Genomic DNA, 13560 nt, shown 5'->3' on the forward strand with positions numbered 1-13560 from the left:
AACTTTCCCAAAGTAACATACCTACCTATTTGGTTCTGTCTCTACACATAGTAGAAACTTAGTTAATGTAGCTGAATGTTTGACCAACTGACACTTGGAGAGCCAGCAACTGTGTGTTTGCCTTCTCTAGGAGCTACACAGAAATAATAATAGTACCTATGATTTTTCCCTAACCTGTACTTCCATTTGTAATGATTTGTCTTCAATTTTCCTCTTCCTGTTTTCCCCCTCTAGGAAACAAGAACTTCCTCAGAGAGCATAATTTCTGTGCCTGCCTCAAATACATCAGGATCTCCAAGTCGTGTGATTTATGTGAGTATAGGATGAGAGAGGGAGGGCAGGAAGGGTTAGAGGGGATTATGGGTTGAATGAGTAAAAAGAAAAATCAGATCCTTCCAGCTTATAGTTGGTGAGTAAAATTGATTATTTCTTATTTGTTGCCTCAAGAAATATTCCCCCCAACAAAATAAAAAGAGAAAAAGAAACATAAAAGAAGCATGAGACAGTATGATTGTTATGGTAGAAAAGGCACTAAAATAAGAATCAGGGGAACTGTGTTCTAGTCCTACCAGTTATGGCCACATGGCTTTGCACAAATGGCTTAATCTGTCTGAGCCAGTTTCAGTATTTGCAAAATGAGAGAGGGGTGAATTAAATGACCTCTGATCTCTAACATTCTACATATTAAATTTACTATGATCCTTAGTTGTCTATATTCTGTGGTCTGAGATAGCTTCAAGCTCTAACCTTCTATATTATAAGGTCCCTTCTAATTCTGTCATTCTGTGTTCAAAGTTCCCTCCAAGGTCTGATAATTCTATGTTTTAGGGTTCCTCTCAGCTCTGATATTTTACACTTCCATCATTCCTTGTGACATGGAAACATTGAGGACTTGGTTTGAATCTAAATGATGCCAAATAACTAGTCAGTTCAGTGGCAAAAATCCATGAAGCACTTAGTTGATAGGCTGATTTTGTTTTCATTGTTTACCTAATTTGTACTGGAATGGGTGTCCAGATTTTGACACTGTTCTTTTACTTCACAAAAATGACGTATTATAGGTTTTTTTTTTTAAAAAAACCTATAAGCTGACAAAGCCAAGTGGAGGTAATGATTATGTAGTACACATACATGTGTATGCATTTATGTATGTATATATGTCTATATATATTTACATTATTTTGTGTTTTAAAGTTTACTAAGTGATTTGCTTATATGATCTTATTTGATCCTCACAATCTCACTGTGAGGAATTTAGGCAGACATAATTTTCCCTGTTTTCCAGATGAGGAAATTGAGTCTCAGAGAAGCTGAGCAACCTCTTCAAACCATGACAGAGTCTCAGATTCCTCATTTGTAAAAAAAATAAAATAAAATAAAATAAGGGGGTTTAAATGTCCTAGGTAGCTATATAGATGCATGTATATGCATATACATATTTGTGTGATTACTCTGAGTTGAGACTCTCACAGATGGAAGTTTACCTTAAAGGTTATCTAGTCCTACCTATGCCTCAATAGAAGTTGCCTCTACAGTGTGCCCAAGTGGCCATCTTAGCCTCTACTTAAAGACCTCTAGTGTTAGGGAACCCAACCCTTAGGATCATAATAAAACAACAGATTTAGAGCTGGAGGGACTTTAAAGGCCTTTCAGTTTCTTTTATAGGTGAGGGAAGTGAGTTAAGAGAAATTAAATGACTTACCAACATTCATTGGTGATAGTAGTAGTAGTAATGATAATAGCTAGCATTTATATATGGTGCTTATGTAATAGTGCTTTAAGGTTTGCTGATAACTTCACAAAAATTATCTCATTTGATCCTCATGACAACCTTGGGAGGTAGGTGCTATTATTATCCCCACTTTACAGGTGAGGAAACTGAGGTACAAAGATCACACAGCTAGTAAGTAGCTGAGGCTTGATTTGAGCTCAGGTCTTCCCAACTTCAGGTCCACTGCTGTAATAACTTTACCACCTAGTTGCCGCTGTAGTAGTAGGGGTGTTACCTAATTTATTGTATGTCTAATAAGCCGAATATTCCAGTACCATAAATCTTTTTTAAAAAATACTTCGAAAATATATTCTAGGCTTAGTAACTATCAAGCCAAGCAAACATTTTACATGCACAAACATTTTAATTTTTTAAAAAGATCATAAAAGAAACCAGAAATACTATTATTTATTTTGTTTTAAAACCTGTTAACTTTTATAAGAAACAAAAATTTTGCATTTTCTTCTTTTCATCCACAATTGTTTTTGCAGTTTGTTACTGAGACCATTGTTGCTTGTTTTAGCATCTTAATTTCTGACAACTGGACAGGGAACCTAATTTTTTAAAAAGTCAAAGGTAAAATTAGTGAAAAAGAATATCATCTTTCATTTTATATTAAAAACAGACATGGTTTTATTATACAAAGAGTAGATGATCTTTGCCTTGTCGTCTATTAGTTGCATGGTCAAAACTTCAGATAGAAAACTTTTAATTATATATGCTCAAATGGTGATGTAGAAGAATGGATGATACAAAATGGAAATGCTCAGCACTTCAGCTAGGGAGAGGGTCTTCTGCTGTGTAACTACCTATTTGCAGCTGAAAATTTTCTGTAAGTCTATACGTACATATGTCAAAGCCATGAGGGACCTTAGAACATCAGAGCTGGAAGGATCTTAAAAACACAGAACAGAGATCATAAAGGTTAGGAAGACCTTACAACATGAAATGCCAGAGCTCACACTGACCTAGAACATAGGACATAAAATGTTAGTGCTAGAAATATCCTTCAGAAGCCTCCAGTCCCACCAGCACCTAGATGAAAATCACCTCCAAAAGTTATCCAGCAAATGGTCATCACTTTTTGCTTAAATACTTCTAATGAGAAAGAACCCCCATCTTGAGGCAGATTGAGGAAACTGAGACCCAGAGTGGTACAGTGACTTGCCTGAAGCTATACAACTAATTGAATATCAGAGTCAGGATGAGAACTCAGGTTTCCTTATGCCCAACATGTTGCTCTTTCCACAACACTTGTATGACTTTTCTTATATATTAGGAGAAGAAACTCATAGAAGGAAGGGTGTGGGGGGAGGGGAGAAGAAGCCTATCTAAATGGCCTTCATTTTAGTAGTATGACCCAGCTAGTTGCTGTAGCAACCAAGTGAAATATGCTACATTAAATGGAAATAAGTTTGAAAGTCACCCTGTGAAGGACAAATGCTAAAGAGTACGTGGCATTCATCTTACTGTCCAAATGTCCAAGACATGTAGTTTCTGAATATTAAAAAGAAAAAGCAATCATTCTGCCTGTCTCTGTGCTCTCACCACATTACTCATTGTCTCAGAGCTTGTTTCTTTCTCTATACAATGGGAATATGGTACCCATAAAAAGAGTGATGGCTTTGAGTTGGAGACTTTGGGTTCAAATTCCAACTTGTCTCCTCAGAACCTATGTGCCTATGGGCATGTGCTTCACCTCTGCCCTTCAATGTCCTTACCTGTAAAACGAGATTTGGACTACATCTCAAATGGCTAAACTATGGTGCTTTGACCTGGTCCACCTCAGTAGGCTTTCATGAAGACTCAATGATGTCCCCCATATGAGAGTTTTTCTTCTTTTTTAAACCATAAAAGCACATTATCATTAGTGTTATTATTATTTTTGCTCTTGTTGCCATAGGTATTTGTTATCTTTCTCATTACCTCACCCCCCCCCCCAAAAAAAGTTATTTGGGTAAAACTTGTAACTCACTTTAGGGACTTTTCCCCTTGAAATATTCAATGGTTGGCTGACAACCTCTATTAAAAGATAGCCAGGTACACAGAGCCCACTTGAATATAGTTGAAAAGTAGGGAAAAGGAAAAGGAAGAATATATTTGATCAATAATTATCTTATATTATATATATAATATATATAATTATATATACATATCTTATATATCAATATACATCTTATATATCAATATATATATCTTATATATCAATAATTATCTAGAAAGGCTTGACTCATTTGGAAGGGAACATTGGGGGGTGGAGGGTGAGTGTGCATGGTTGTTGAGGGGGTGATTTCTCAGCTCTACAATTCTCTGAATTCTTAGTATTTCAGGTAACCCATCACTAGTATTCTTGACTATATCCTCTTTGTGTGTATCTATATTATATAAAAAAAAATTTCCCTTGTCCATAAAAAAAAAAAAATTTCACCACCTGCTTTGGATGTGGCTAAGCACTAGCGGAATATAGAAGTAGGAAATATGAGCCTCGAGGAGACAAGACATCCATATGAAGCAATTAAACTATGAAAGAACATAGTAATAAAATGTCAGAATAAAAGACACAGATAAGAAGTACTTTAGGAGTTCAGAGAAGAGAGCTATTGTAGGCCCAAGTTTTCTACAATATGATATTATATAATATATATAATATAATATTATATATTATATAATAATATGTATAATATACTATTGAGCTGGATGACTTTTGAGTTCACTTTTATATCTAAAGAAGAGGCCTCTCGATGAAGTGGCAAGAGCATGATACTTAATGTCAGAAGTCCTGGGTTCTAATTCTTTTTTTCTGCTTTTTGGTGAGGCAGTCGGGGTTAAATGACTTGCCCAAGTTCACACAACTAGTAAGGTAAGGTGTCTGAGGCCAGATTTAAACTCAGGTCCTCTTGACTCCAGGGCCAGTGCTCTATCCACTGCACCACTTAGCTGCCCCATGGGTTCTAATTCTTGACCTGCCTCTTAATAAGTGCATTACCTTGTGCAAATCATTTCATCTCTCTGGACCTCAGCTTCATCATCTGTTAAATTGAGTAGGTTGGACTAAGGTGACCTTCAGATCTATAATTAAACAATCCTAAGTTCAATGAAATCCTTTTAATATTGGTGCAATGATTCTTGCCATGCCCATTTTGCAGATAAGGGAGCTGAAAATCAGAGATGTGATTAGCTCAGGAGCACGCAAGTAACAAGCTGCAGAAGTGGTCCTCAAGCCCAGCTCTTCTGACTCTGGAGTCCAATGTGCTTTCTACTATAAGCTCGTTGCTTTGTCGAATGGCTCCTCTGCACCTGGGGATGACCATTGGTTCTTGGCTCCCCTCCGTCTAATTTTGATTTGGCTCTAATGACTCCCCTCTTCTCTTTGGTCTTTCCTCTCTTTCCTAGGCTAAGCTTGGAGATGAGATTCTTGACTACAGAGACTTGGCTGCCCTTCCTAAAAACAAGGCCATCTATAACATCGACCGCCCAGATATGATCTCCTACTCTCCGTACATCAGTTACTCCTCAGGTGACAGGCACAGTTATGTAGAGGTACGGAAACTGAGCCATGTCATGGCTTTTGGAAATGGGGCCTTGGTGATTTGTCATTCAACTTGGCGTCTGGTCTCTGCAACTAACATAGTTTGATCTATGAGCTGAACGTCTTCATCTCCTTTGAGTTACCATTTCACAGCAAGCTGCCTCCGTGTTTCAAATTCTGGATGAACCCAGAAAGCTTTGCTACCAAATTTTCTGATCTGCAGTAAATGTATGAGTGGGACTTTTTGGGGGAGGAGGAAGGCATTTTAATGGAATGTAACAGGAAGCAATGGTGGTTTTAAGGAAATGCTCAGAGCTAATCCAAAGACTCTTTTTGCCTCTTATACAGGCATGATCCCAGCCAATGTGGCTTTATAATAATATGATTACTAGATTATCAGCTGAATGATCAACAAGCATTTATTAAATGATTATCAAGTACTGTATACTATGTTCTGTGCTAAGTTCTGGGGATAAATACAAAGAAGGGAATAAGCTTTGCTTTCACTGCATTTACATCTGCTGATCAAAGTTCCCTTAATATCACAGAGGTCTACTTCATGTCTATCCAGCCAGAGACCGCAATGCCAGTAGAATGGTCAGCTATCCTACGGGTTAGCCCTTCATCCGCAGCATCCTCAATTCTCCTGAGCACCAGACAGCTCATGGTCCCATTTATAACAGAGCTTGTTTGGAACTAACCACCCCACAATGTTGTCTCTTAATGTAATGTTTGTGCAGAACAAATTACATTTGCCAGGGTCTGCCTGCATACAGAGTGATTTTCATGACACATGGAATGTATCATTTTCCTATATGCAAATTGCTTTTCACTGTCTCTGTCTTTGTCTCCATTATCTGTATACATAGAGCTTTTCTTGTGTGAGTGTCTGCCATTCCATTATACTAATGGCACCTAAAACACATAATGTGTTTCTCAATATTTTTACATGAAATGCCATTTTCTTTCATTCTCTTTTTTTATATTACCTGATGCTACCTTTCTTCTATTGGATTTGAATTGTTATTTTGTGTTTTATTTGATAGTCTGAGAATTTCATTTAAACTTTCAGGATATCTGGACTATAAAAGGTGCTTTTTTGACTGATTTTTCACAAATACATGTCCATATACCTCACTATCCTGGGAATAAATTTTGTTTAAGCTTGGTTTATGATATGGAATCATCAGAACTTTATATATGTGTATATATATATACACACACACACACACACATATATATATACATACACACACACACGCACATATATGTATACATGTATGGCATTGTGATACAGTAGGTAGTACCCTGCATTTGAAATGAAAAGACCTGGATTCAAATCCCACCTTGTACACTTACAAGATGTGCCCCTGACTAATCATTTAAATTCTCTGAGCCTCAATTTCTTGATCTGTAAAAGGCAGACAATGATATCACCTGCCTTGTAGGGTTGTTGTAAGGATCAGATGAGATCATGTATTTAAGGTGCTTTGTAAATCTCAAGCACTCTATAAATTTCATTATAATTATTATTAGCAATAATAGTATTGTCATCATTATTATGATCATTAAAATGCCAGCTCCATTATTTTCTAGACAGGTAAGTTGGTCATTTCAACTCTCTGAACCTCAGTTTCCTCATCTATAAAATGGGGACAATAATACTGATAACACCCACCCTACATTGTACATGGTTGCGAGTAAGGCCCTTTGTAAATAGTAAAGCATCCTAGAAATGTTAGCTATTATTGCCAGTTCCTCTTTACTCACCAATCTTCTAAAACGCCAGAATCTCCAATGGGGCCCAATGAAAAATGACTACCAGCTGCAGGACAGGAAAACTAGCCCTGATCCCCTGATGTTGGTTAAAGGCTTCAGTGTGTGCTTGGTGGCTCTCTGCCTGCTATAGAATTTGGCTTTTTTGCCCCCTCTCTGTTCTTGCCCCCATGAGCCCAACTCACCTCACTGACTCACTTAACTTCTATTCTTCCGCACATACTACCCAAGCTAGAAAAGGCGTCCAAGGTGTATAATATTGTCACTTGTGTCAGCAATCATGTCAGTGGTGTCTTAGTATAGGATAGGGAAGCATAGTGAAGGACAAAGAGGAACACAGACAACTTTTAGGGCATTAGAGAAACCACATATTCATTCAGGGTCAGCATTTCTTTGTACATGGAAAACCCCTCCTCCCATCTTGCTTCTGGGAGCCTTGCTCGGGTCTGTCTGTTTTCTGCTGGATCTAACCCCCAGGTTGCTCTTCTTCTCAGGGGCCCTAGGGTCTTCACCTCTCATCTTAACTTGTAGGGAAATGTTTCTGCATAGAAACATCTAGATGCCTGAGTAATTAGAACTGGACTTGGAGGCAGAAAGACCTGGGTTGGAATCCTGCCCCAGATGCTTATGACACCAGGAAAATCACTTCGGCTTTCTTAGCCTCAGTTTCCTCATCTGTAAAATAAGGGTAATGGTACTTATCTCAGGGAGTTGTCCACAAAAATTAAGTGAGATATTTTATGTAAAGTGTTTTGTAAACCCCTTTGCATTATCAAATGTTACTGCATTAAGAAAACTCCAGGAAGATTCTTGAATGTTAGCTTAACTGTCATTCACTGCAGGAATTTATGTGCAAGAAATAAAGCACATGCAGAGTCAGCCTGCCACAGGAACCTAATCTCATATGGTCTCTGAACAGAGCAAGGAAAGAACCCTTCTTTCATCAGCCCATTATTAAAAAGTGTGGTACCAGGCCAGGTTGGCCCAGCCCAGTGTGCAGTCTAAGGATCTGCACATTTCTCATTTGCCCATCTCATGAGGGCAGAGTAATTCAAGCTCCCCTTTGCCTACTAGTTTGTCCCCTCACCCTAAGATCTACAAGCAGAAGGAGGTTGGGGTAGATTAAATAGGATACCAAAAAGCGTTAGAAATGAGGGACCAAGAATAAAATGTTCCCATCACTACTATAAGTACTAACTCCCATTTCTAAAGGGCCTTTAAGTTTACAAAGCACCTTATTCACAATGACTTTATGAGGTAGGAAGTGCAAGTATCTTAATACTCATTTCACAGATGGGGATACAAACTAAAATTGGGTAAGTGGTCAACAGAGTAGTAGAAAGAATACAAGATTGACTACCAGAAGAGCTGACTTATTTACAAGCTGTATGACCTTGAGCAAATCTCTTAACTTCATTCATCCTCATTTTCTTCATCTTTAGCATGGGATGATAATACTTGGCTTCCCCCTCACAGGGTTGTTGGGAAAGGGGAAGGGAAGGAAATAAACATTCAATGCCTAATAAGTGCCAGGCACTGTGCTAAGTGGCTTGTGATATTTATAAATATTATGCCATTTGTTCCTCACTACAATCCTGGGAGGTAAGTGCTATTATTACCCTTATTTTATCATTGAAGAAACTGAGGGAGACAGAGGTTAAGTGACTTGCTCAGGGTCACACAGCTAGTGAGTATCTGAGGCTGAATTTTCACCCAGCTCTTCCTGACTTCCAGTCCAGTGCTATATTCACCATGCCACCTAGGTACCTCATTGCAAGGAATGTACTTTATAAGATTTACCACATGATAGACATGTGGGTTATGATTCCTGCCTAAAATCAAATAGCTCGTGTCTAAGCCAGAGCCTGAACCCAGCTCGCCTGACCTAAAGTCCAGTGTTCTTTTTGCTATACTGAATGCATACAGAACTGATTCCCTGGCCATTTGTTAACAATCATGCTTCTTGAATTAATCCAGTTGGTACAAATACCACTTACATGCCCTGGGCAGCTTTCCTGTGTGATGTGAGTGTCAGTAGTGAAATTAAAGTGCCTACATCTAGGCATGCTAGTCTTCAGTGGGTTAATATTCGAGAACATTAAGAGCAACTGAAGACCTGCTTATTAGTTTCTTACATTTCTAATTGTATTCCCCTTCAAATGACATGATAGGCAAAGTGCCCCCTTGGAAGTAAGCCATGGATAATCCCTGACCTGAAGGACAACAAGGGAATTTAGCTGATAGTTAGAGCAGATACAGAAGGATGTGCCAGGTGGTTCATGAATCCTAGCAAGAGGCTGATCCTTCTTTCTTTTGCAATCCTGATACCGTGTGATTTACATCAGCTAGGACATCAGCGTACAGGCTTTCATTTCTGACTCAGCTCATAATTCACAGTGTGTATCATCACACAAAAGTAGTAGAAAGAATGTTGGATTGGACATCAGAAGACCTGGGTTCTAATCCCTGCCCTGCCACTAATTAGCTATGGCACCTTCTACAGGTCATTTCCACTCTGTAAAATAAGTGTGTTGGATTCTCTAATATCTTTGCAGCTCTAACACTCCACAACTCTATTTATCCCAAACTCTGGGGCAGTAGGAGAGTTGGAGGAAGCTGGATTCAAATCCTGTCCGTGATACATATTAAGTGGGTGACCTTGGGCAAGTCATTTAACTTCCTTATGCTTTTGTTTCCTCATCAGTAAAGTGAGGTTTAGACTAGAGGGTCTTTGAACTCCCTTCCAGTTCTGATATTCTATGTTCTATGTTCTAAGGTCCCTTCTAGCTCTAAAATGTTACGTCCTGTAACTTATGGGCTGTCCTGAACATGGAGGAAGAGGGGACAAAGACACTATCATGGAACACATACCTTGGGAAGACACTTTCTTTGGGAATTATTTCACCCTATTTTTTTTTCCAAGAAAAATCTTGAAAAATTATTTTCTTTCTTTCAGTCTCATTCTTTCATTCTTTCCTTTTTTTTCTTCATCTAGCAAAAGGAACTGGATCCTGTAGCTCTAATCTGTATGACTCATGTGTGTTGCCTATGTTACTAAAATGTCTTTTCCCCCAATGATGTAACATCCTGCCTGATGTTCTATCACTAATCTGTTACTCTGTGTTGCTGTTTGCAGTCACCCCAGTTGCTCTCTCCAACTCCTCCGGAGGTAACCCTCAAAGCTTATGTTGTCTTACAATGTCTTTCATGGCGCATCAGACCAGCTTCTAAAGATAACCCCTCTAGCTCCCCATTCAGGACTGCAGACCTGTGCTCGTGTGAATGTCGCTTCTTTGCAGTCTTGGACCCTTTGCAGAGTCAGCCAGGGACTGCTGTTCGGCCCGAGCTATTTCTTTAACCCCAGTGTGCTGATATTATCATATGCATGCTTCCATTGCATCTGTCATGGCCCCCAGAAGTGCAGAATTAGGGGGCACAGACTAGGGGGTTTCAGAGATATTTGGTTTGAACTGTTATATTCCTGAAGGGTGAAAACTGTGGTGGAGAGAATGCTGTGCATCATCTAGTCTGCTCACCATATCACAAATCCTGCTTAGTGTCTGCCTCAGTGGTGATGGTGAACTCTTCAGAAACTACTACTCAGGTGAAGAAGGGAAACACAGGCATTCAGTGAGGAGTTTGCCTTGTGCCTTGTACTATGGGGGGCAGCCAGGGAGAGAACAGTGTGCTTATAGTCTAGGGGGAAAGTCAAAGGTTAGAAACACAGAACAAAGAGAAGAACGCTATAATCAATTCACAAGCATTTAGTAAGCACCTATAATGTGCTAATGTTGGGAGTACAAAGACGAAAATGAAATAGTCCCTGCCCTCAAGAAGCTTATATTCTACAGAAGATGTGTGTTTATATAAATATATACAAAATAAATTCAAGATGGTGGAAAGGGTGCATTAGTAACTTGGAGATCAATAAAGTCCATCTAGGAGGCATTTGAGTTGAGTTTTGAAGGCACTAGGGATTCTAAGAGTCAGAAAGGTGAGGAGGGAGCATGTTCCAGAAGTGGAGGATTGCCTCTGCAAAGGAATAGAGACAGACAGGAAATGGAATGCTATGTGTGAGGACCAGCAAATGGCCCAGTTTGCCCTAGACTGTAGCATGTGTGAAGGGGAGTCATGTAAAAAAGGTTTGGGATGGTAGGTAGTTTGCAACCACATTCCAGAGGGCTTTAAATGCCAATTAGGAATCTGTACTCAGTTCTAGATATACTAGGGAGTTTCTGGAGTCTATTGAGCTGGGAAGTGATATAGGACTTTATAAATATCATTCTGACAGCTATATAGGGGATTGATCAGAGAGGGCAGAGACCTGTGGCAAGACCAATCAAGCATCAGAAATATTTATTAAATATCTAAGTACCCTACAAGCAAAGCCCTTGTGTGGAGGGCTAGAGTTGGGGCAGAGGAAATAGAGAAGGTACACATCTACCTTCAAGGCTTTCACAGTCTAGTAACTAGAATTTTATTAAGGGGATTTGTTCTGTGAAGTTTGGATTCAATCAAAGGGCCACACTTGAGGACCTAGAGGGCCACATGTGGCCTCAAGGCCACAGGTTCCCCATCACTGGCTCTAGTTGGAATAATAAGCTATACTTCCATAAAGAGATTCATTCAAAGACATTGAAGAGTCCTGGCCTTTGCTTCCAATGGGTGCATTGGAGGCCATTGGAAAGGACAAATCTAAGGGCTGACCCCACTCCGAGGCAGAGATGGCACCCCCTTTTCAGCCTTCCAAGTTGATCTCTTCAGACATTCCTTATCACAATGGGAAGGACTTTAATCATAATTTAAAGTTTGAGGGAATTCTTTTGATTTCCTGGATTTATGAGATTGTTTTCCCCCTCCCATTACCCCCTTCCCATGCCATTTTCTCCCAGGGTGACCAAGACGATCGATTATACAGTATATAGAGGACGGATATCTAATAAATGGTATAGAAAGTTAAGTGCCAAAGGAGTCCAGAGGCAGAAACCACTGAGTTTGTGATGGTCAAGGGCCTCATAGAGAAGGCAGAGTTTAAAGTAGTTCTTGAATCACATGTAGGAAATAGGGGAGAGAAGAAGGCACCCCCAAGATCTGACATAAGCAAAGCCACAGAGGCAGAAAGGCACAGGTTATGTTTAAGCCTCAGTGAGAGTAGTTATGAAAGGAAATAAGGTTGAAAAGGTAAATTGGAATCAGGTGATAGAAGACATTGAATGCCAGGATGAATTGGACTTTATTCAGTTCTGTCCTAATAAGGCTGTTTTTTTTCCCCCAGCACTGGGCCTGTGGGGGCAAATTAATAATATTCAATGAACTTTAATTTTTTGTGTGTTGTGTACAGCCTGGCCCCTGCACGTGCTTTGCTGGAAAGGATGGCTTGGGCCAGGAAAACCCACTTTATTTACGTGACATTGGTATCATATCATCTCACGCTGCCTGTTTCTGTCCCAGTTCTATCAGCTGCTCAAAACAATTGCCCATCCCTATTTTGAACAGAAAATGTAACATAGATTCCTAATCATGAGATACATAAATCCCAACACTGTCTGTTTTTATCTTTCACCATCCCTTTGGAGCACATAGAATATTCTGGGACTGTCACAAAAGGCATTTTAGGGGGTGGGCTGAATCTGAGGGGAGGGAAAAATTTTTGCTAAATGTTTCCAGTGTTAAGTTCTTTACCCCCTTTGTAGAGGAGGGAAGATTCTTTAGATCTCTTTGAGTCCCATTCTCAATAAGTGAAGGAGAAGACATTGAAGAGTCCTGGCCTTTGCTTCCAATGGGTGCATTGGAGGCCATTGGAAAGGACAAATCTAAGGGCTGACCCCATTCCAAGGCAGAAATGGCACCCCCTTTTCAGCCTTCCAAGTTGATCTCTTCAGAGATTCCTTATCACAATGGGAAGGACTTTAATCATAATTTAAAGTTCGAGGGAATTCTTTTGATTTCCTGAATTTATGAGATTGTTTTCCCCCTCCCATTACCCCCTTCCCATGCCATTTTCTCCCAGGGTGACCAAGACGATCGATCATACAAGCAATACAGGACCTCCAGTCCAAGCTCTACAGGATCAGTCAGCTATGGGCGTTATACTCCAACTTCCCGCTCCCCTCAGCATTATAGCAGACCAGGTAAGTGACCCTCAGTGTTTTCACCCCTCATATGACCACATTATAAAAGACCATCTTGCTATTGTGGGATCTGGGGATACACAATTCTCACCAACTTGAGCTTCTTCAACTAACACCATCCCTTAACAAATACAGCAGACATCAATCAAGTGCTTACTATGTGCAGAATACTGTGTGAAGTACTTGGGAAGATGAAAACATTTAGATATGACATGGTCTTGTCCTCAAGGAGCTTATAATCTAAGAGGAGTATGAGACCCCAACACAGACAGACAAATACTTAATATTGTATATACAAAGTCTGAGTAGGAATAACCTTACAGGGGAGGGTGGAAAAGGTGGGAGTGGTAGAG

At 39.6% G+C, this 13560-nt stretch overlaps 1 protein-coding gene across 8 annotated transcripts in view; it reads left to right on the forward strand.

Moving 5' to 3' along the window:
* Positions 1–13560, forward strand: part of ABLIM2 (actin binding LIM protein family member 2) — a 301430-nt gene that overhangs the window by 217798 nt on the left and 70072 nt on the right. For all 8 annotated transcript variants that reach the window (XR_003566819.1, XM_027836365.1, XM_027836364.1 and 5 more), the window contains exons 9-11: positions 235–312; positions 5165–5311; positions 13087–13207. Coding sequence is in view for 7 of the 8 variants with exons in the window: in XM_027836365.1 (XP_027692166.1) it covers positions 235–312; positions 5165–5311; positions 13087–13207 (346 nt within the window). In the remaining variant the exon portion in view is untranslated. The remainder of the gene's footprint in view (positions 1–234; positions 313–5164; positions 5312–13086; positions 13208–13560) is intronic.

The sequence above is a fragment of the Vombatus ursinus genome, unplaced genomic scaffold, assembly GCF_900497805.2.
Source record: "Vombatus ursinus unplaced genomic scaffold, bare-nosed wombat genome assembly UNPS02014818.1, whole genome shotgun sequence".
Lineage (NCBI taxonomy): Eukaryota > Metazoa > Chordata > Mammalia > Diprotodontia > Vombatidae > Vombatus > Vombatus ursinus.